The sequence below is a fragment of the Heterodontus francisci genome, chromosome 37, assembly GCF_036365525.1.
Source record: "Heterodontus francisci isolate sHetFra1 chromosome 37, sHetFra1.hap1, whole genome shotgun sequence".
Lineage (NCBI taxonomy): Eukaryota > Metazoa > Chordata > Chondrichthyes > Heterodontiformes > Heterodontidae > Heterodontus > Heterodontus francisci.
In genome coordinates, this window is record NC_090407.1 from 9,350,865 (window position 1) to 9,376,039 (window position 25,175).

At 42.5% G+C, this 25,175-nt stretch overlaps 1 protein-coding gene across 1 annotated transcript in view; it reads right to left on the reverse strand.

Annotated features, from left to right (window-relative positions):
• Window positions 1-25,175, reverse strand: part of noc2l (NOC2-like nucleolar associated transcriptional repressor) — a 196,218-nt gene that overhangs the window by 15,999 nt on the left and 155,044 nt on the right. Inside the window, exon 17 of the mRNA XM_068017047.1 lies at window positions 23,964-24,099. Within this exon, the coding sequence (XP_067873148.1) occupies window positions 23,964-24,099 (136 nt within the window). The remainder of the gene's footprint in view (window positions 1-23,963; window positions 24,100-25,175) is intronic.

Here is a 25,175-nt window from a genome sequence, read left to right on the forward strand (position 1 = left end):
ACAATCCACAGAAACACGGTGAGAAATCAAGGAACAAACTATAGTAATCATATCTCCTACTGTTGTTACCAAACGCCACATCACTAGGTTTGTTCAGTGTAATTTAATTAAACTAAAGACATTAAACCTCTTCTAATTGCAATCCCTGGGGCAAACTGAGGTTTCAAATCCAAAGAGCTCGATTCAACTTACAAGGTGAAAATCGGATTACGGTGCAATTTAACTCCTTCCAGACACTCGGTGCAAAGTGGAGATGATGAGGCCAAAGACTTAAACGCACCAACACATGCAATGAAACCAAGAACGATGGTCACTAAAATATGAAAGGCTTTCCTTTCCGTGTGATGGGGTCCTTGTTAACTTCAATGTGTCACAGATTTTATATCTCAGATAAATGCAAAATTCCACCCATGCTATTAAAAAAAAACATATTTTTAGTTGGTTTTAAACTTTAGAAGAAATATTTAGGAGGTCGTTTGGATGTGCAATCAACCATAAAACCACAATCTATATAGATTTTAAAAGGGAAATGAATAAATACTTGGGAAAAAGACTAAAGGAGAACTGGAATGGGGCCAAGTCAGTAACTCTTTTAGAGAGCTAGCACAGGCAAGATGGGAAAAATATCCTCCTCAACTTCCTGAGGTCACAAATCAGTGATTGCCGACACCTATGGATAAGCACTCTAGGATTTTCACTCACGGAATGGATGGCCCTCATCAGATTTAGCCGTTTTACAGCGATTGTGCTCACGAGTTAACAAACAATATTTTTAAACTCTATCCAATGCATGATGACTGAGCCTGTTCCTTTTTGAAGGCAACTAAGCAGATGACGAGGTATCCTTTACCCAGTTTGTTGAACGCCCAGCCATAGAATCACAGAATTGTTACAGTGCAGAAGGAAGCCATTCAGCCCATCGCGTCTGCACCAGTCCTCCAACAGAGCAATTCACCGAATGCCATTCCCCAACCTTCTCCTCATTATGCTGCACACATTCTTCCTTTTCATATAACAGTTTAATTCCATTTTGAATGCTTCAATTGAACCTGCCTCCATCACACTCTCAGGCAGCGGATGAGCATTTAAATATGCATTTCCCCAATGAGTTTAATGTCCGTGCCAGGCAATTATGGCTTTGCACCAACTCGTTAAAACTCATGCAGTATGAATCGGGTGCTGAGTTCACAAACCTTCCTTCAGGCAGTCTCACCCATCACTCCGTGCCAGATTGGGCTATGACACCAGAGTCAGACTGCATTCACAGTATAAGTGCAAGGTGGTTTCAGTGTCCATCAACACTGCAGTTATAGTGTGAATGCACCCCTAAAAGTGAATTAACGGATCTGCTACTTCTTGAAGATGTAGAAAAGAAACAGGGTTCAAAGCAGAAGCCAATGATTGATTAAAACTTGAATCATTTTGAAGTTAATGCCATTACTGTCTTGCTCATTTGTGAGCAGTACTCTCCTGCCTCTCCCATACAGCTAATAAAATGCAAACACAGCAAGTCTTCAAACAAAGAAATCCTTAGCCCACATAGTGCATGGTTTGGTTATCTGACTGTGGGTAGGGGCAGTTGATGGACTCGAGGCAGACAGGCAGGAAACTGGAGAACATGAGCGAGCAGTACAGTTCGTGAATGTGCAGAGTCCGGAGAACATTTTAAATTCGCTCCAACGTTAGTGTGGGTATGCAATTTTGTGCTACCAGTAAACTGTTTCACAGTGACTGAATATGTCCAATGTTACAGAGAATTGCACAGAAGCTACAGCACAGAAGCAGACAATTCAGCCCAACTGGTCTCGGCTCGTGTTTATGCTCCACACGAGCCTCCTCCTGCCCTACTTCATCTAACTATCAGTGTAACCTTCTATTCTTTTCTCCCTCGCACGCTTATCCAGCCTCTCCTTAAATATTTTGAGCAGAAATGATCAATTTTCCATTTGAAAAGGTCAATCTTGCTGCATTGAAGCTCAACTCATGATTTTCCAAAACTGCACTTCTAAACACATTGCCACGAATGTTGAAACGATAGATTTTGCTTCATTGTTTTTCCTATCTTTTGACTGATTCCCCTTTTCCAAATAATTATGCGACCACCGTTGTATAAGCCGTTTATGATGATTTTCGGAGAAGTACCTGTATCGAGAAACCTTTAAGAAACATATTAAATGGAATACTTTGCACCTTGCCTCAGGATTTTGTGTGTCCCCTATTTAATCAGAGATTCTACTTGATAATTGCGAAGTGGATCAGTACACTTCAGGGCTGAATTAGGTGTGTTCTTATCTGCTCCAATCTTTTTTTCACTTTTACTGTTAATAAGTTGCTGTATTTATTTTCAGAGGAATATTTTCCATTTTATAAAAGGTTATTCATCTGCTGAGTCTACTATGATATACACTAGCCAATCCCCTGTTCCATTGCACATGGGGAAATCAACAGCAAGTGCAATCTTCAGGGCGATGCTATAGGGCAGGGGTATTTAGACCAGGGGTCAATAGGTGCCATTCAGTCTCCAAAACAAATCCCACAGTCTGCCCATATTTCTATATTTCCATTATAAATTGCTATGGTCACATTTATAATGGAAACCGCCTATGTAAACTTGTCACGCTCTAATTACACACTCCTACCAATGTTGCTGGGTGCAGCATCTCCACTGGCAGAACAGGGCGATTACACTGTGACAAGTTGACAGGCCAGTCACATTGTAGGATATAATGGAAACGACCTATATATTTAACTACTGGAAAGCTATACGAAGTTGCATTTTTATGTAGCTTAACTGTATCACCCCTCCCCCATTCCCAAAGGCTGTCCCTGAAGGGAAGCTCAAAGCATTGGTGGACTAGTGTGCAAGGAAGCAGCTTTTAAGCTCCCAGACTGAATTGCACTCTTTTGGGAGGCCAGATGCTCCTCAAATGTGTGGAAGTACATTGGATTCAAGTGCTGATGAATAAACATTTGCTTTGATGATGGCCTGGGACAGGCTAATGCATGAGCTCGGGAAGTCTTAGAAGAGGCTCTAAATCCAAGCCTGCAATGCCTCATGCAGTCATTGGGTACACTTATAAATGAAAGCTCGTGTTTAATCAAAAATTCACCAGTTTCTACTACACTCAGCCCATCCTGCACAGGGACTTTTTTTTCTATGTTTCCATCAATTTAATTTCTTAAATATATTTTGCTACTTTTAAATGTTGACCACAATTCTCCAGTGTGTGGAGAGAAAAAGAAGCTTATTTTCAAATCATCTTTTCTACGTCATCCCCCACTGAAAATACCTTGATCCCTGGTTCATAAAAGTTTACCTGAGAGATCTGAATTGAATTCTGTTCATCATCCTCCGTAAAATCAAATATGGGAGACGCCAGTTCATTTTTCATAATGAAATTGGGGAACAATAAAGTTCAAGCAAATTCTGTCAGTGAATAACCATTGGAGAATAGAGTATATATTTTTTATTGGTGCACTGAGGTGCCACATGCAGTTAGAATTGAAAAACTGCTGGAATACTTACTCTCTTGATTTCTGTTTTTCTCCCTCACCATCCTGAGGTGGTTTATAAATCCCTTTTAATTATTTAAGTCCTTAATTCTGGGTGGTGGTATCAGTGAGTCCCTGTGCCAGTACAACAATTACACAATGTCCATAGGGTAATGTCACCTGATACGGATAAATATGTAAATAATGACTGATTGACATGTGAGAGTCAACATAATGAGAGGACAGTATGGCATTTATGGGATTAATAGGATTGAGCATTGATGTATTACAGTGCTTTGTGATTACTATATTGTCAGAGAATTGAAAATAATGCATCCCAGCTGAACTTCTTATCGAGATGCTTCGAGTTTATGTTGAAAGTAAATATGCTGTCTTTTGCTGAGGTGATGAGGAAAATTAGCAGTTTGTTTAAAACATGTATACATTTACAAATTCTCAAAAGTACGGCATTGTCACTGTAGAAAGAGAGTGCTGTTTAGTGTTGAATCTCATCCAAATTCTCTCAAATCCACATAGACACCAGAAGGGGGAGGATCAATCGAATTCTGCATTGCCCAATGGGGAAGAAATCAAGTTAGATTCCATCGTTCATTTAATCTGACTTAGTTTCTGTATGTAAATTCAATTTTTTGTTTCTTGCAGTTGAGCATAAATTGTCTGAAGCTTTTGGCCCAAATAAGCTTTAAAGAAATACAGGCTGGTATAGACATGCCAAAATCCTACATTGATTGTAATATTTACAATTTTCTGCTGACTTGGGTCTGAATTTGTGTGTCAGTTGTGGCTCAGTTGGTAGCACTCTGAGCCACAAGGTTCTGGGTTCAAGTGCCACTCCAGTGTAGTAGAGGGAGTGCTGCACTGCCGCAGGTTGCGTCTTTCGGATGAGATGTTAAACCAAAGCCCTATCTGCCTGCTTGGGATGTAAAAGAACACATGGCTCTATTTTGAAGAAGAGTAGGGGAGTGCTCCCCAGTGCCCTGGCCAAAATTCATCCTTCAATCAAAATCACTAAAACAGATTATCTGGTCATTACCACATTGCTGATTGTGGGAGCTTGCTGTGCACAAATTGGCTGCTGTGTTTCCTGCTTTACAACAGGGACTGCACTTCAAAAGTACTTCATTGGCTGTTTTGAGACCTCCAGTGGACATGAAAGATTCTACAGAAATGCAAGTCTTTCTTTTTTTTTTATGGTCTGTTTCTGTGCTGTACATTCTATGCAATTCCTTAGTGCATTGCACTAAAGTTGTTAATCTATACATTATATCGGCTCAGAATCTGCCAAAATAATGACCTGTCATGGTCTGATATGAAGGGCTGCACCAATATTATTACCCAATTTATTTTTTAATCACCCATTAGTTCCCTTTATTAATAAACTTCAAACCCTAAACGTATGCTAAACTAAAGGTCAAATCTGTTTGTACAGGTGGATGGGAAAGATCCTCGGCATTCCCTGAAAAGCATAGACTTACATACATACGAGCATATGAATTAGGAGTAGCAATAGGCCACTCAGTCCCTCGAGCCTGCTCTGCCATTCAATAAGATCACTGATGATCTGATTGTAACCTCGACTCCACAATCCCGCCAACCCCCGATAACCTTTCACCTCCTTGCATATCAAGAATCTATCTACCTCTACCTTAAAAATATTCAAAGACTCTGCTTTCACTGTCTTTTGAAGAAGAGAGTTCCAAAGACTCATGGGGCTGTGAGAGAAAAATAGTGGGGAGATTGTGGCATAATGGTACTGTCACTGAATTAGTAATCCAGAGGCCCTAAGGACATGGGTTTAAATCCCACCATGGCAACTGGTGGTATTTAAATTCAATTAAGTAATGTTATGGTGGCACAGTGGTTAGCACCGCAGCCTCACAGCTCCAGGGACCCGGGTTCAATTCTGGGTACTGCCTGTGCGGAGTTTGCAAGTTCTCCCTGTGACCGCGTGGGTTTTCGCCGGGTGCTCTGGTTTCCTCCCACCGCCAAAGACTTGCAGGTTGATAGGTAAATTGGCCATTGTAAATTGCCCCTAGTGTAGGCAGGTGGTAGGGAATATGGGATTACTGTAGGGTTAGTATAAATGGGTGGTTCTTGGTCGGCACAGACTCGGTGGGCCGAAGAGCCTGTTTCAGTGCTGTATCTCTAAATAAATAAAACAATTCTCCTCATTGTTATGAAGGTGTTTCCATGTTTTAATATTTTTTCAGGACTTGTGTGTAAAAGGAGCTGCTGGACTTGGGATTTTTTTTTTAAAAAAGGTCACTGGAAGAACTTGGGACTTTGTTTAAAAACACACTTAGTGGAAGTAACATGTCTTAAGCTAAGTACACAGCAGGAGCCTTCTGACTATGGGAGTTGTTTACAGAGAAGTGACGTCAAAATTTATGGTGGTCAAGAGTTGGTTTGTTTTGGATATTTTTTTGAGTCAGTTGGGCGGGGGGAGGCGGTGGTCAGCCTGCTAAGAGAGAAGCCACCTGCTCATCATTTTCCACCTCTTTGAGAAACCCTGAAAATCCAGTGTGAGGACTGGGGAAACTGATGCTGCATTTCTCCTGAAAAGCCTACCCAACTAATCCTCAACGTCGCCTGCGGAGAACTGTTCCAAAAAGATCCCAGTGACAGCCGTCTAAGTGTATCTGGACACCAGACCAAAGAGCCAGCTGAGGCCATTCCATATCATATCTGTTTTCATCAAGAATTAACAAGTATATGGCCAAAGTTTTTTTTTTTGCCTTTTTTGTAAAGTGAATCTCTGCAGAGAAAGCTTCTTTATTTTTTCTTCAACCGGTGTGTGTGAGAGGTTAATTTAGAACATTCATATTTCAACCTATGTGCTAATAAATTTAGCATCTTTATTAAATGAGTCTTGTTTTATAATAAATTATAAATTTTGTTGTTTATTAAAGAAACCTGGTTGGTGGATTTTTATTAAGAAACTAAAAATAGATCAAGTATAGAATTGACCATATCGGTAACTAGGTAAAACATTTAAATATATGTTGTGACCCGTGGAGAAATGGAACTAGAAAAAGACTGCATTCCTCCAGCCTCGGTTGTAACATCATCTCTATCTTAAATGGGCGACCCCTTATTTTTAAACAGTGACCCCTGTTCTAGATTCTCCCACAAGGGGAGACATCCTTTCCACATCCACCCTGTCAAGACTCCTCAGGATCTTATATGTTTCAAACAAGTCGCCTCTTACTCTCCTAACCTCCAGTGGATACAAGCCTAGCCTGCCCAACATTTCCTCATAAGACAACCCGCCCATTTCAGGTATTAGTCTAATAAACCTTCTCTGAACTGCTTCCAATGCATTTACATCCCTCCTTAAATAAGGAGACCAATACTATACACAGTGCTCCAGATATGGTCTCAACAATGCCCTGTGTAACTGAAGCATAACCTCCCTACTTTTGTATTCAATTTCCTCGGGATAAACAATAACATTCTATTAGCTTTCCTAATTATGTGCTGAACCTGCATACTAACCTTTTGTGATTCATGCACTATGCCATCCAAATCCCTCTGCGTCTCAGAGCTCTACAATCTCTCACCATTTAGATAACATGCTTCTTTTGATTCTTCCTGTCAAAATGGACAATTTCACACTTTCCCACATCACACCTCATTTGCCAGATCTTTTCCCACTCATCTAACCTATCTATATCTCTTTGTAGCCTCCTTACATCCTCGTCACGACTTACTTTCATACCTATCTTTGTGTCATCAGCAAATTTAGCAACTATGCCTTTGGTCCCTTCATCCAAGTCATTTATATAAATTGTAAAAAGTTGAGGTGCCAGCACTGATCCCAGTGGCACACCACTCGTTCTATCCTGCCAACCAGAAAATGACCCGTTTATGCCTACTCTGTTTTCTGTTAGCTAGCCAATCTTCTATCCATGCCAATATGTGACCCCCAACACCATGAGCTTTTATTTTCCACAATGACCTTTGATGTGGCAGCTTATCAAATGCCTTCTGGAAATCTAAGTACAGTACATCCACTAGTTCCCCTTTATCCACAGCACGTATTACTTCTTCAAAGAATTCCAATAAATTAGTTAAACATGATTTCTCTTTCACAAAACCATGTTGACACTGCCTGATTACCTTGAATTTTTCCAAATGCCCTGCTATAACATCTTTAATAATAGCTTCCAACATTTTCCCTATGACAGATGTTAAGCTAACTGGCCTGTAGTTTCCTGCTTTCAGTCTCCTTTCCTTTTTGAATAAAGGAGTTACATTGGTTATTTTCCAATCTAATGGAACCTTCCCCGAATCTAGGGAATTATGGAAAATTAAAACCAATGCATCAACTATCTCACTAGCCACTTCTTTTAAGACCTCAGGATGAAGTCCACCAAGACCCGGGAACTTGTCAGCCTGCAGCTCCAACAATTTGCTCAGTACCACTTCCCTGGTGATTGTAATTTTCTCGAGCTCCTTCCTCCCTTCCATTTCCTGATTTACAGCTATTTCTGGGATGTTACCTGTATCCTCTATGGTGAAGACCGATGCAAAATACCTGCTCAATTCATCTGCCATCTCCTTATTTTCCCTTATTAATTATTCAGACTCATTTTCTATAGGACAAATGCTCACTTTGTTAACTCTTTTCTTTTTAAAATATCTATAGAAACTCTTACTATCAGTTCTCCTGATATCCTGACTAACATTTTTCCCTCCAAAACCAAATAGGTTAGGTGGTCATTCATCTCATTCTCTGTTTGAAAAACTTTGCTTTGTACAAACTGGTGGCCAGGTCTGCCTCTAAAACAGTTACAAGATAGTTAGGGAAGGTGGTGGCATAGTGGTATTGTCATTAGACTAATAACCCAGAGATCCAGGGTATTGCTCTGGGGAGGGACATGGGTTCGAATCCCACAACAGCAGAAGGTGGAATTTGAAATCAGTTATTAATCCTGGAATTTCAAGCTAGTCTAATGATGGCCATGAAACAATTCTTGTAAATACCCATCTGGTTCACAAATGCCCTTTAGGGAAGGAAACCTGCTGTCCTTTTCTGGTCTGGCCTACATGTGACTCAAGAGGTCGTTGACTCTTAAATGGCCGAGCAAGCCACTCAGTTGTATCTAACTGCTGCAATGTCAATAAAAAAGAATGAAACTGGACGGACCAACCGGCATTGACCTAGGCACCGGAAATGACAACAGCAAACCCAGTCCTGTCAACCCTGCAAAGTTCTCCTTACTAACATCTGGGGGCTTGTGCCAAAGTTGGGAGAGCTGTCCCACAGACTAGTCAAGCAACAGCCTGACACAGTCATACCCACAGAAATATACCTGACTTCGCCATCCCCAGGTATGTCCTGTCCCACTGGCAAGACAGACTCAGCAGAGGTAGCAGCACAGTGGTATTCAGTCGGGAGGGAGTTGCCCTTAGAGTCCTCAACATTGACTCTGGACCCCAGGAAGTCTCCTGGCACCAGGTCAAACATGGGCAAGGAAACCTCCTGCTGATTACCACCTATTGCCGTCCCTCAGCTGATGACTCAGTACCCCTCCATGTTGAAAAGCACTGAGGGTGGCAAGGGTGCAGAATGTACTCTGGGTGGGGGACTTAAATCTCCATCACCAAAAGTGGCTCGGTAGCACCACAGTTGGCTGAGTCCCAAAGGACATATCTGCTAGATTGGGTCTGCAGCAGGTGGTGAGGGAACCAACAAGAGGGAAAAACATGCTTGAGCTCACCAATCTGCCGGCCGCAGATGCATGTGTCCATGACAGGATTGGTAGGAGTGACCACTGCACAGTCCTTGTGGAGATGAAATCCCACCTTCACATTGCGGATACTGTCCATCGTGTTGTGTGGCACTATCACTGTGCTAAATGGGATAGATTTTGAACAGATCTAGCAATGCAAATCTGGGCATCCATGAGGCGCTGTGGGCCATCAGCAGCAGCAGAATTGTACTCAACCACAATCTGTAACCTCATGGCTCGGCATATCCCCCAAAATACCATTACCATCAAGCCAGGAGACAAACCCTGGTTCAATGAAGAGTGCAGGAGGGCATGCCAGGAGCAGCACCAGGCATACCTCAAAATGAGGGGTCAACCTGGTGAAGCTACAACACAGGACTATCTGCATGCCAAACTGCGTAAGCAGCACCCGATAGACAGAGCCAAGCGATCCCATAACCAACGGATCAGATCTAAGCTCTGCAATCCTGCCATATCCAGCCGTGAATGGTGGAGGACAATTAACCAACTAACTGGAGGAGGTAGCTCGATAAATATCCCCCTCCTCAATGATGGGGGAGCCCAGCAAATCAGTGCGAAAGATAAGGCTGACAAATTTGCAACAATCTTCAGCCAGAAGTGCCGAGTTGATGATCCATCTTGGCCTCCTCCTGAAGTCCCCAGCATCACAGATGCCAGACTTCAGTCATTTCGATTCACTCCGCATGATAGCAAGAAACGATTGAAGACACTGGATACTACGATGTCTATGGGTCCTGACAATATTCCGGCAATAGTACTGAAGACCTGTGCTCCATAACTTGCTGCGCCCCTAGCCAAGCTGTTCCAGTACAGGTAGAACATTGGCTTCTACCCGGCAATGTGGAAAATTGCCCAGGTATGTCCTGTACACAAAAAGCAAGACAAGTCCAACCCGGCCAATTACCACATCAGTCTACTCCCAATCATCAGGAAAATGATGGAAGGTGTCATCAACAGTGCCATCAAGCAGCACTTGCTTAGCAATAACCTGCTCAGTGATGCTCAGTTTGGGTTCTGCCAGGGCCACTCAGCTCCTGACCTCATTACAGCCTTGGTTCAAACATGGGCAAAAGAGCTGAACTACAGAGACGAGGTGAGAGTGACTGCCCTTGACATCAAGGCAGCATTTGACCGAGTATGGCATCAAAGAGCCCTAACAAAACTGAGGTCAATGGGAATCAGGGGGAAATCTCTCCGCTGGTTGGAATCGTACCTAGCGCAAAGGAAGATGTCTGTGGTTGTCGGAGGTCAATCATCTCAGCTCCAGGACATCACTGCAGGAGTTCCTCAGGGTAGTGTCCTAGGCCCAACCATCTTCAGCTGCTTCATTAATGACCTTCCTTCAATCATAAGGTCAGAAGTAGGGATGTTCGTTGATGATTGCACAATGTTCAGCACCATTCGTGACTCATCAGATACTGAAGCAGTCCGTGTAGAAATACAGCAAGACCTGGACAATATCCAGGCTTGGGCTGATAAGTGACAAATAACATTCAAGCCACACAAGTGCCAGGCAATGACCATCTCCAACAAGACAAAATCTAACCATCTCTCCTTTACATCAAACGACATTACGATCGCTGAATCCCCCACCATCAACATCCTGGGGGGGGTGGTTTACCATTGACCAGAACTGAACTGGAATAGCCATATAAATACTGTGGCTACAAGAGCAGGTCAGAGACTAGGAATCCTGAGGCGAGTAACTCACCTCCTGACTCCTCAAAGCCTGTCCACCATCTACAAGGCACAAGTCAGGAGTGTGATGGAATACTGTCCACTTGCCTGGATGGGTACAGCTCCAACAACACTCAAGAAGCTCGACACTATCCAGGACAAAGCAGCCTGCTTGATTGGCACCCATCCACAAATATTCACTCCCTCCACCAGTGACGCACAGTGGTAGCAGTGTGTACCATCTACAAGATGCATTGCATCAACGCACCAAGGCTACTTAGGCTGCACTTTCGAAACCTGTGACCTCTACCACCTAGAAGGACAAGGACAGCAGATGCGTGAGAACACCACCACCTGCAAGATCCCTTCCAAGCCACACACCATCTTGACTTGGAACTATATCACCGTTCCTTCTCTGTCACTGGATCAAAATCCTGGAACTTCCTCTCTAAGGGCTCTGTGGGTGTACCTACCCCACATGGACTGCAGTGGTTCAAGAAGGCAGCTCACCACCAACTTCTCAAGGGCAATTAGGGATGGGCAATAAATGCTGGCCTAGCCAGTGACGCCCACATCCCATGAAAACGAATAACAAGAAATGCAGTGAGGCCTGAGCTGGTCTTCACTCTCTGCTTGTTGCCCAACTTGTTCCTCCCCACTCTGGCTCGCTCCCTTCGAAGCTCAACCTCGTGCTCTACAGTGTGAGCCTGAACCGCAGGAACAGACTCAGCTCAGTCCCCGAGAGAGTAGCCCAGCCTCCACACACTTTTATCTACTTCCCTTTTCTTCTGATCTTAAGTGTCCTGCCCTCCTCGATTCCTTGATCACTAATGGTATATGTCTTCTTTACATCCCAATTGCATGGCTTTGTCTAAGTATGGAAATGATTCTCGTGTCCCTTGGAGATATCTGCCTTGCCTTTAATCCATCATGCTCCTCGCTCCACAGATCTTCCTCTTATAATTAACAGCTTGCAGATTAAAATAATGTCTCCAAGTATCATTTTCAGCTCCCTCTTCAGAGCAGAAAGACATGTTTTCTGAAAGGTGGCGTTCTTCAGCACTTCATATCACTGTATGCTGAAGGCAACAAAGTGGAATATACTCAAATTGTGACAAGGAATATGAAGGGTTGTGGAAGGACAGAGATGAGGACAGGCAGGATGCACCAAATGGTCCCCTTCTGTGAAAAATCATTCCATGATTCTATGGACTAGCAGGATCGACAGAGGCAATTCAATGTGGAGAATATATTTTGGAAATAGGAAAAGGAAACACAATAAATGGTAATATTTCAATAGCAGTAGAAGAGCACAGAGACCTCAGTATATAGACCATTAGAAAGTGGCAGTGTAAGTAGATAAGGCCATAAAAAGGCAAACAGGATTCTTCACTTTGAATCTAGAGGTATAGAATACAAAAGCAAGGTAGTGTGTTGGATCTACAAAAGCTTAGTTAGGTTATATTTGGGGTACTTTGTCGAGTTTTGGGCACCCCATTACATGCAGGACATAAAATGCAACGGTAAAGGTGCAGTGAAGTTCACTAGGACATTACCAGGGATGAAAGAAAGACTCGAGAAATTAGGGCTATTTTTCACTGGAGCCGAGAAGTGTCCTGGTGGAGGGGTTCCACATTTTAAAGGGTTAAGATGGGGCCAATAACGAGATTGTTACGGTTGGTGGTGGGATAGTTGAAAGGCTCAAATTCACAATCACCAGAAGAATTAATGGGACAGTTAGGGACAGTTACACAGAGGGTGGTTAGAATGTGAAATACTCTGTCACAAAGTGATTTTGAAGCAGACTCACATGCACATTTGACAAGGGAATAGATGTCCGCCTGAAAAAACAGTAACATTAAAGGGGACAGGAAGAAAGCACGATTGCTGAATGAAACTAGGTGGCTCAGATGGAGAAAATCACTGGGACAATTAGCCTGTTTCCGCGCTGGAACGTCCTAGGATCTTATTCAAACTACTGAAATAGATAATCAATATACAATAATCATATAAAATTGCATTCATTTATCATTACAATTATTTACGACTGAAAATTCACTGTAATATTGTAGTGCAGGACTGAGTGAGTCCTGCATGCTACAAAGTGCTGCCTTTGAATGGGATGTTAATCTGAAGTCCAATCCGCCTGTTCCAGTGGATGCTGAAGGTCGCATGGGACTACTTGAATAGGGGAAGGGGTTTTCTCCCAGTGTTCTGACCAACATTCCTCACTCAGCTAACACAACTAAAAGGTGAACTGGAAATTCAGCTCATGGCTGTTTATGGCCCATTGTTGGTGATGTTGAGGTTCCTGCATAATGACGATAATTCATTGCTTGGACGACTTAACAGGAAAGAAGCTATTTATGTATGATTTCATGTAATTTTGATACATTCCCATAGAGTCAGAGTTTTACAGCACAGAAACAGGCCCTTTGGCCCAACGCGCCTGCGCTGACCATCAAGCATCTGTCCAAACTAATCCTATTTTCCAGCACTTGGCCCGTAGCCTTGTGTGCTATGGCGTTTCAAGTGCTCATCTAAATACTTCTGAATGTTGAGGGTTCCTGCCTCTACCACCACTCAGGCAGTGCGTTCCAGATTCCAACCACCCTCTGGGTGAAAATATTTTTCCTCAACTCCCCTCTAAATCTCCTGCCCCTTACTTTAAATCTATGCCCCCTGGTTATTGACCCCTCCGCTAAGGGAAAAAGTTTCTTCCTATCTATCCTATCAATGCCCCTCATAATTTTGTACACCTCAATCAGGTCCTCCCTCAGCCTTCTCTGCTCCAAGGAAAACAACCCAAGCCTATCCAGTCTCTCTTCATAGCTGAAATGCTCCAGCCCAGGCAACATCCTGGTGAATCTCCTCTGCACCCTCTCCAGTGCAATCACATCCTTCCTATGGTGTGGTGACCAGAACTGTACACAGTACTCCAGCTGTGGCCTGACCAGCATTCTATACAGCTCCATCATAACCTCCCTGCTCTTATATTCTATGCCTCGACTAATAAAGGCAAGTATCCCATATGCCTTCCTAACCACTTTATCTACCTGCGCTGCTGCCTTCAGTGATCTATGGACAAGCACCCCAAGGTCCCTCTGACTACTCCTTAGGGTCCTACTATCCATTGTATATTCCTATTTTTTAATATTGCATCAGTCCTATTTATACATAATGCTATACATTCTACATTCTGTACACATCTCATCTACTCTACTTCCAATGATACATAATGAACCCAACATTAATTGATGTGATTTTAGCACCGATTTATTTGTTTATAATGGGTGAAGAGAACAGTATTTATTTTGAAACTCAATTTCTGACTATCTGTGGGCATAGTCATGGAAATCTCCCCCAGTCATAAATATATTTAATATATTAGTCAAATTAACGTGATCCTGCATAATAGGGATCTAAGTCTTAGGCAACCTAGTATCTATTAGACCACTGTATTTTCTAAAGGGTACGTCCTTTAGGGTTTTACATTTGCATTTCACAACATGGGACAATTTTTCTGTCATTTAGGTTTTTCTCATTAGATATCAATTGTACAGTCCACTGTTATTTATTCCCTGCATGTGTGTAGTTAAGCCAACCAAAACATATTGTGGAGGGTTTCGGAGAGAAGGATGAGGCAAATTCCTTTGTAAATATCCTACATAAAAACGCATTGTCAGAGACGAACAAATGCACATGGGGACTCCAATAAGCCTCAAACTTTTAAAATGTGCATGCGTTGGACCAAAATTAACATGGAATCCCATACACATCTGCAATTTGCTCCAGTCAGCTGTTACTTGCATTCACAGACTGCAGTGTTTCAGAATCTTTAGCAATCTAATTAGGAGTAAAGGCCAAATATGCATCGATATTGTAACAGATAATATTTTTCTTTTAAAAAGGGAAGGGGTAAAAAGAGAGGGGTCATGAGCAATGTTTTTCAAAGTTACAGCAATAATCAACACATTAGATGTTTTTTTTTAATGTGAAGGCTATTACTTCAATCATGTGAGAAGAGTTGGGTTTTTTTTTGGAAAAGCTGGAATTATAAATCAGTAAAACAACACACACGACTTTAAATGAATTTCCGCTCTCTGTTCATTGTTATTAGCGCCACCACACACAGCAGCGTCAACTATCTGAAGAGCACAGATCTAATTGTCTTCAGATCAGCATTGGAACTGCTCAGAGGTGTAACACTGCTCCCAATTAGCAAGGGGTCTGGACTGAGGTGATTAGCTGCATCTGCCTGAACACAACTTCAAGCAGGATGAATGAGTAATTGGCGAACAGAGGGAGAGTGAGAGAGAAAAACAGTTCTCTTTATGGTAACTATGACAACTATTTGATCACCTAACCACCTGCAGGAGCTCAGTGGATGCTGAGTCTAAAAGCATTATGTATCACAGAGACATGGAAACAAACCCATTAAAAAGAGTTCAGCAGGAATAGGGTTTAGGGCAGGAAGATCATACCAAGGCAACTGCTTCGAATTAGAAGGTCCACACGGATCCCAGTCTACAAAGACTAAGTCTTTCTATGAGGGAGAAACCATTTCCGAAGCCGAGCAAGCATGGACAGAGAGTGCCTGTACATGTTAGCAAGCTGTTAACTAAAATCAATAACAGATGGGAGAGGCACACGTACTGAGCAAGACCTGTGGCCTGTACTTGACCTGCCTTGAACAGAGGCTCCCAAAGGTTAAAATCTTTAAGGGAACAGTAGTCTTCTGTACCCACCTCCATGCAACAAATTTATAAGTGCTATACTTTCAGAAACTCAAATCTTCCATTCTGTCTTCTAACTTGAAATGTTATTTAGAGATACAGCATTGAAACAGGCCCTTCGGCCCACCGAGTCTGTGCTGACCAACAACCACCCATTTATACTAATCCTACATTAACCCCATATTCCCTACCACATCCCCACCATTCTCCTACCACCTACCTACACTAGGGGCATTTATAATGGCCAATTTACCTATCAACCTGCAAGTCTTTGGAGGTGGGAGGAAACCGGAGCACCTGGCAGAAACCCACGCGGTCACAGGGAGAACTTGCAAACTCCGCACAGGCAGTACCCAGAATCGAACCCGGGTCCCTGGAACTGTGAGGCTGCGGTGCTAACCACTGCGCCACCCGAAATGTATATACAACCCCATTGAATCATAGAAAGTTTACAGCACAGAAAGAGGCCACTTGGCCCATCGTGTCTGCGCTGGCTGGAATAAGAACACATCTTTGAATGGTTTTATTAAGTTTCAGTATTGACGCACTTGAAAGTTTGTCGCAGCTGAGAAAATAACGCTATTGTGTCAATTTGGTTCATCATTGTCGCTAAAGCTATCATAACCCACGCCACTGTTTTTCTTGGCTTCCAATTGAATCTGCATCTCTGCAGACAAGGGCAGCAACACTTTCAAAAGCCTCAAAATTGAGGCACTCAGCAATACTGGATGAAAATACGGTTAGTGATTAGTGCACAAGTCTGAAAAGGCTTTTAAATAAAAATTTGGCTCCCAGAAAATAATTCTCCACCCTTTGAGAAAATACTCCACTACCTTCAATGACAACACCTGTCAAATCCATTACCAACGAGATCCAAAACCTAGCGGTTGACCTGTTTCATTTCACCGTACAACTATTTAATGTAATTTTTAAGAAAACCAGATAAGAGAACTTCAGGGAGCAATGACTATTCCAGTACGGAACATACAGATAGAGCCAAGCCTTCTTGTAACAAGTCCCAGGATTAACCTAATGAATCAATCATTATGCAAACAGCCATAAAATGGACTTAATCCTCTTGATCCTTTTTTAAAAAACTCATTTTGATTGCTACAAACCTCATTCTTATCTTTCTTTACCCTGTACATTGCTTAATTTCATCTTTCAATGCTGTTGTACAGAGTCACTTAGGCTGCATTGACACCCAGCAGTTTTGCTACACTTATAAAGAAAGGCTTGGATGTATATTGCGGTTTTCATGGCCTCAAGACATCTCAAAGCGCTTTACAACTAATTAAGTACTTTTGAACTGTAGCCACTATTGTCATGCAGGAGACGTGGCACCTCATTTGCACACAGCAAACTCCCACAAACAACGATGAGATAATAACTAGATAATTTGGTTGAGGGATAAAGACCAGGACACTGGACAGAACTTTCCTCCTCTTTGCTAAAATAGCACCATGTGATCCTTTTATAGCCACTTGAGAGGGCAGACAGGTTTAATGTCTTATTCGAAAGGCAGCATGTCTGACAGTGCAGCACTCCCTCAGTACTGCGCTGGAGTGTCAGCTTAGAGTTTTCAGCTCAAGTCTCCGAGGTGGAAATTTAGCGTACAAGCCTCTGACCCGGAGGTGAGAGTGCTACCACTGAGGCACGGCTGACATTATGGTGTAAAGGCAGCATAACTCTGGACTCAGGTTGGCACTGCATGCAAAGAAAGCTCTCCCTTTGTTTCCGTAGGAACAATAAGGCAAGAAGCCACATTCGCAAAGGTGTTGAGGAAACTCCAGTCTTAACACCTGTTTTACACAGGACTGACGTGAAGCCAAAATGGTCTTGCCCAATGCTAAACCCAGTGTAAATGCAGCTGCAAAATGTGAACTAGGCTGCCAGATTGATTCTACTTGTTAAAAGGTCTCAATAATTTGAGTGATATGCATCACGAGGGCAATTTAATTAAGGGGCCAAAGGTCATCACATGGCACAAGCTGCCGAAAGCACATATTAGTTCACTGGCGCCGCAACTCAATCCAATTTTTAAAGATTTGTTAGGTTTCACATAAGTTTTGAACCAGAATCTTGTTGCCAATGACTGCCCATGTGAATCATGTCCTTACAGCACAAGGACACTCTTTAAAAAAAAAACTGTCAGCACCTTGTGACATTGCAGTTGTTGCCTGGTCTCTCAAGCTTGGCTCTTGGGCTAACCTAAAGTCACGGCCACCACTATTTTTAATGGAACTCCTCTGGGGACACCTTACTTACGATATCAAGGAGCAGCTTTGTAAGGAGGGAGATCTGACTTAGTGAGGCTCTGCAGTTTAAAAATAAAAGGTGCGTTTGTATATAAAAATTTTTTTTTTGCCGTTATGGCTTTTGTTCAGTATAAACAGTAATAGATGGAATAAAAAGTACTCTCCTAGACTTACCTTCCCCCCCTTCAATTAATTATACAGGTCACTTTTCCTGAAAATCAACTGGAGATTAATTCTTCATGAGCCTACAGTGAAGAATGCCACAATCCTTAACTGCCTTATTTAAGTGTGGCCAGCCAGCAAGGGATCATGCAGCTCCTCAGCTGTGGCTCCGCCAAGCAAAAGCTCCAATTACTATTGAAATGGCACACATTTGAAACAGACACCAAGGGAGGTCACGTTAGGGCTGAGATCTAATGAAGGGGGCAAATAATAGTACCTGAACCCTTTCACACCCATCTTAATTGGAACAGCATATTGCAATTGGCCACAGTATCAACCGTTCTCTAAAGAATCCACCTCTGATTCCCAGCACTTGATAATATCACGCACATACACAGCATAGCAAACACCTGCACTACCCACCTAATCTCTTACAAAAAATTGAATTAGTAAATGGATTGGTAAAATATACACAAGCACTAGTTGAAACATCAGGACCACCCGCCCACCCCAGAATATTAAAAAAAAAATCACTTCAACTAAATTCCCCAGGCCAAAGTGCTGCTGTGCTAATCTCCTCCAACTCCCGTTGCTAAGGCCACCTCGCTTACTATGGCAACCAGAGGACAAACACTCCTGCTCACCAGACCTCTTGGTGCTACTGAACTGATCTGTGTGGAGGCCACAGGCATAAGCAGCAATTGTGGCCCACGTAAATTCATGGTGTGTGCCATGTGTAATTCAGTAAATGCAGTCAGAGCCAGTGAGCTGAGAGCTGTGTCTGATCATCATCAGACAATGAGTGCTTTGCTCACCTGTGCAGACTTGTTTTTTTTTTACTACTACCTTGTAATCAGTGCAGCACTTGAGCACTGAGTAATTGACTGGAGAGTGCAGCAGGCACTTAGTAGCACAGCCTGCTTAACCCTTTCATAGACTCAACCCTACACAATCAAGTCCCTGCGCAACTATCACAAACCTCTTTGGCAACAACTTGGTTTAGTCAGTGTACGTTATAAATATCACTTTTATAAAATCATACAGCCAAACAAGATTTAAAACTTCAAACTAAGCGTCGGCCGAGTCATAATACCAGACAGCTGATTAATGAGCAGTGCACTGTGTTGAAGGGATAAATGGTTTGCATTTTCTGGGTGCAAGAATTGAGACACTCTTCCAGGACGAAGTCCCACATACAGAAGGGGCGGGGGGAGGGAAAGCCACATGACAGGCCTGACTCCAATCTCTTAAAGGGTCAGTGAACCAGCAACCTCACCTTCATTGCTAAATCTGGAGATTGAATGTCTGGGAGATAAGGAGGCTGTAAGGGCAAAATAAAGCTTCACGTCTTTCTTGGCAGCACAGAGGAATCTGCATTACCCAGCATGTACTACTTACATAACTACTTAGTCAATGACTTGGCATGACCAAATATCCAATGCAGACCAGCTGCAGGGGTGCAGTATGCCTTGTTTTTGTTTAATTCATTCACGGGATATGGGTGTCGCTGGCAAGGCCAGCATTTGTTACCAATCCCTAGTTGCCCTTGACAACTGAGTAGTTTGTTAGGCCATTTCAGAGGGCAGTTAAGAATCAAGCACACTGCTGTGTGTCTGGAGTCACATGCAAGCCAGACCAGGTAAGGAAGGCAGGTTTCCATCACTAAAGCACATTAGTGAACCAGATGGGGTTTTTAAACAACAAGTACTTTCACAGTCATCATGCTTTTTATTAATTGAATTTGAATTTAAATTAAAATTCCCCAGCTGCTGTGGTGGGTATTGAACTTGTGTCTTCGGATCATTAACCTGGGCTTCTGGATACTAGTCTGGAGTCATCGAGAGATACAGCATGGAAACAGGCCCTTTGGCCGACCGTGTCTGCGCCCACCATCAACCACCCATTTATACTAATCCTACGTTAATCCCATATTCTCTACCAAATCCCCACCTTCCCTCAATTCTCCTACCATCTACTTACACTCGGGGCAATTTACAATGGCCAATTTGCCCACCAACCTGCAAGTCTTTGGCTGTGGGAGGAAACCAGAGCACCCGGCGGAAACCCACGCGGTCACAGGGAGAACATGCAAACTCCGCACAGGCAGTACCCAGAACCGAACCTGGGTCGCTGGAGCTGTGAGGCTGTGGTGCTAACCACTGCGCCACCGTGCAGTAGGACTAGTAATAGGACTCCTAGGCTACAGTGCTCACAATGGTGACTGAGGCTTTATGCTTTACTAGCTACTAACAAAAAGCATTAACTCTGCCTTAGCTAATACATAAGCCACTGAAATTTGGTCAATTGGCCTCTGCAATATTAAAACTATTGGCATTTGTTTGGTATTTTTTGCCTTTCTCAGCTAGAAGCTCAACGAGAATAACTTGCATTTATATAGCACTTTTAACATTGTAAAATGTCCCAAGGCACTTCAAGAGGACCACCTGATGTCCTTATTGTAGATCGTCTTTCCATTAGATTCTGGAGCCATTAGCTGAAATATAATGGGGCAAAATTCATCTCAACTGCCAAGAAAACCAGGCAGGGTATAAAACAGGAAGCTGATTTGCTATTGCCAGGATTGTCAATCAAAGACCAGTTTCATCCCAATTACCTTTTGCACCAATGATATTCTGACAATACCACAGACAAACGTTTAGGTCATGAAGGAGGACAACACACAGGAACCAATGGCCAGCCAATCAGGTTCTTCAGAAATCTTGTCCGAAAGCAGTGCTATCTATATGTTCCATCGCAGAAACCTCAGGACGCTGAAGCCCAAAGATTCAACCAAAGGCTGCATTATTTTGTTCAACATGAGATTAAGATCTTTTCTCGGGAGGTTTTGTGTATGCATTATCAGGGTCGTGAACATGTCCCACCTCTCATACAAACAGGGAAATGAAAGGGAGGCAAAATGAGTAACTAGTCTGCATGCACAACAATGAAGCGGTGGACAAGGTGTCAAAGATCATAACAAGGCAATAACGCACGAATAAGGTCATTTGAAGCAGCTCTAAAGTAGATACATATAGAAGTCAAGAATAATTTGGGTATTTTCAGATGGTCAAAGATACATGCCAGCACTCTCATTACTCAAAGCATAGTCTACCTGACAAGAAATCTTCCTATTTCTGTGTCAAATGATTCAACCAGTTTAGTAGGAGACAAGAATGTGTCTGAGGACTATAAGATTACAGTACCAATATTTTTCAGATAATCCTACTTATTCCATCAAGTTGAGAGGACTCAAAAATAAATACAAAAGTTTTTTAAAATAATCAATGTTTGGAACCCAGGCCCCCCGCATCTATGAATAAACTGGCCATGTGCTCCCCCAAGGTAAATAAGCTTTTCTTGTCCATACTTTGCACGTTGCTCACACGAGGCTGAACCAGGCTATGATGATTGTCATACATAATCTTCAGATATGATTTTCTATTTTAGTCAGATACTAGGGAGACAGTGTACCTCCCACAGTGGTGCCCTTTCTCTCTGCTACATCTTTACATGTTCTTCTCAACCTGATCATTCCTATTTTTGAGGTCTCTGCTAAGCTTTCACCTAGTCTGTAATTTGAAATCAAAGCACAAGTACATGTGGGTTTTTAAACGGGATTAAATTTCCAAATGCAAGCAAAGCACTCTTCAAGGCTGCTTCCAAACAAGGTTGCAGATTAAGCCGTTTATGCTTGGGGTGGGGTAAGAATTAAAATTAAAGGACATTACCGTCATTTTAATTGTTAACAGCCAACATTAATTGGGAACAAAGCCATTGTTTTGCCATTTGTGGAGTGAGTGAAAATCCCAATTTTAGCATCCAGTTATGGGATGTTTTGTGCTGTGACTCACACCCAGGACGAAAAGATTGAGATGTACCCAAATTCATTTTACCTAATGACACATATGGGCAATCATCAGAGATAAAAGCAACTCATCCTACCAGCCAGTCTCTCTGTGAAACCACTACTTATTTTGCTGCTCTCTTTTTATTGCATACAGACTGATGAATAGGTGAACAGGATTATAGTCTCTCCAACAGCACAGAAGCAGCAGATGCTTTCTGTTATCAATAGTTGCCTAGTAGCAGCCCAAGGCTTTCTATAAGTGGAGCGGTGACACCAAGCTGGGAATTGAAGAACAACATCACCGGTGTTTATAGTAGCCACTGGCTTAAATGCCCTTGATATAAAAAAATGCCAGAGGTTTTAAAATAAGTTGCTAGCCACAATATCCCCACGATAGGATTAATGGCTGCCATGCTTAATTTATGCCAAATCAGGTGGAAATGAGAAACACAGCCAAGAAGTTATAACCTCGTCCTTTACAGATTCAACGTGAATTGAACATTTTAAAAAAGTGATATTTTTAATGTTCCAGCATTTTTAAGATGTTAAAAAGGGTACTGCAGATTTTTGACAGTTTCTTACACTTGTGGGCATCGACCAGTGAGGTTATTGCAAAGTATTTACAACACTGAAACAGGCCTGTGCTTATGCTCCACGAGCCTCCTGCTAGCATACTTCATCTAATCAACATACCTTTCTATTCCCTTCTCCCTCATGTGCATATCTAGCTTCCCCTTAAATGCATTTATGCTATTCTCCTCAATTACTCCTTGTGACAGCAAGTTCCACATTCTAAACACTCTCTGGACGAAGATATTTCTCCTGAATTCCCTATTGGGTTTATTGGTGAGCACCTTAAAAAAGACTTGCATTTATATAGCACCTAACACAACCACAGGAAGTCCCAAAGCTCTTTAAAAGAAAGAGAAAGTCTTGCATTTATGTAGTGCTTTTCAGGACTACCGGATGTTTCAAAGCACTGAGTACTTTTGAAGTGCAGTCACTGTTGTGATGTAGGAAACACAGCAGCCAATTTGCACACAGCAACCTCCCACAAATAACAATGTGATAGTGACCAGATAATCTGTTTTTGTGATGTTGATTGAGGGATAAATATTGGCCAGGACACTGGGTAGAACTCCCCTGCTCTTCTTCAGCTTTTGATTTTGGCACTCACGAATGTAACTTGAACCCATAGCCTTCTGACTCAGAGGTGAGAGTGCTACCAACAGAGTCGCAGCTGACACTAAAATCTTAAAAGTCCTAAATCTTATATCTATGGCGCCTAGTTCTAGTCTCGCTCGCAAGCGGAATCATTTTCTCGGCGCCTACCCCATCAACCTCTTTCACAATCGTAAGTACCTCGATCAGGTCACCCCTCAGCCTACTCTTTTCTAGAGAAAACAGCCCCTGCCTGTTCTATCTTTCCTGATGGGTATAACCACTCAGTTCTGGTATCATCCTAGTATATCTGTTTTGCACCTTCTCCAGTCATCTTTTTATAATATGGAGACCAGAAATCTGCATAGTTTCTGAGTGTGGTCGGAGTGATTCATCCTCTTTAGCAGCTCCACTCTCTCAACACAATCGGAATGGATTTATGCAGCATCCTTTTAGCTTCTGTTATAGTGCATTGTCGGCGGGTCTTCCTGGCCACCGGCCTTAGCAAGTGTGGCAGGTTTACTGAGGCTGCATGAGAGCTGTGTTTTGGGAACCACTGACATCAGCGTAAGGGAACTCAAACCAGTGAGACGGGCTCACCCGGAGGCTGTCACCTCTCCGGCCTTTAATATGCTCCAGCTTCGTGTCTATTGATGCAGAACCACCACTGTGACAGTCTATACATTTACAAACATACACGCACACACACACGCGTGCACAGTCTGTGCCAACAATTCCAGTCCCTGGATTTGCAGTTATGGATTTTTGGGGATTTTATTATCCCTTTTAAAACAAAACTTGTGTTATCCCTCACACCCCTTTCCCCCACCCTCGTAATATTTTCAAAACATACCTTTAGATTTAAGCCCACTGCTTTCATCATCAGAGCTGCTGTCAGACTCAAAGAGATCCCTGAACTCTTTCTTGTCTTTCACTTTGCTCTCCTGCAACTTCCTGCGTTTGATCTCTGGGAAATTCAGGTCTTCCAGCTGGCGGGCAAAAGAGGCAAGAGCATGAAATATAAAATAAGCATTTACTACAAAGTCCGTTTTACGTGCATCGACTTAAAACATCGCACCGGAGCAGGATCTCATCAAACATGTTTCCCTATCTGCATACAGACATCAATGACTAGAGATAAGCAAAGGTGCTCTCGGCAGTGACATTCCTTTAAGTCTCATTTACTGTTCCTTTACTTCATCATCAGACTCTTCATAACATGAGCCAAGATTACTTTTAACCAGTGGAAACCTGATAAGGACAGGAAGAAATGGATACCTGAAGCGACCTGATTAATCCCGCATCCTCTTTGGCACCACACAGGCAGAGGCAAACTCAAGGTATTTAAAGAGTGCGTGTAACACAAAACAAATCAGTAATTTGCTAAGTTCTAGGGAGGACAGCAGTGGAAGGAAACACAAATTCACTGCTTCTGGGCTCATCCTTACTCCCTTTGAAACAGTCACCACTTTTCAAACAGCGTATTCCAGAAAACAGCCCATTGAATTTCATTGACGGATTGTGTTTGGAAAGATTCACAAAACTCAGTTCTATGGGACTGCTAAATCAAGAGACCTCTGATAAGTAATGTTGAAGGATTAATCACTCGCACTGCTGGGATTTAAAAAATGCCTTCAAACTAAGGAGGCTAACAGCACTCACTTTATGAACTAAAACTGAAACAAAAATAAATACTAAAATTAACATTTTTGTTTTACCATTTGTTTCCTAAAAGTGTCATCGATGGTTCTGATTTCATAACATATTTAAATAAAGCAGGATTATTCTTAAGACACAGCAGGTTTGGCATCTGTGGAGAGAGAAACAGAGTTAATGTTTCAGGTCCATTTCTAACAAAAGGTCGCAGACCTGAAACGTTAACTCTGTTTCTCTTTCTACAGATGCTGCCAGACTGGTGAGTATTTCCAGCATTTGCTGACTTTATTTCAGATTTCCGGCACCCACAGTATTTTAACCAAAACATATGAACATATGAATTAGGAGCAGGAGTAGACCACTCAGCCCCTCGAGCCTGCTCCGCCATTCAATAAGATCATGACTGATC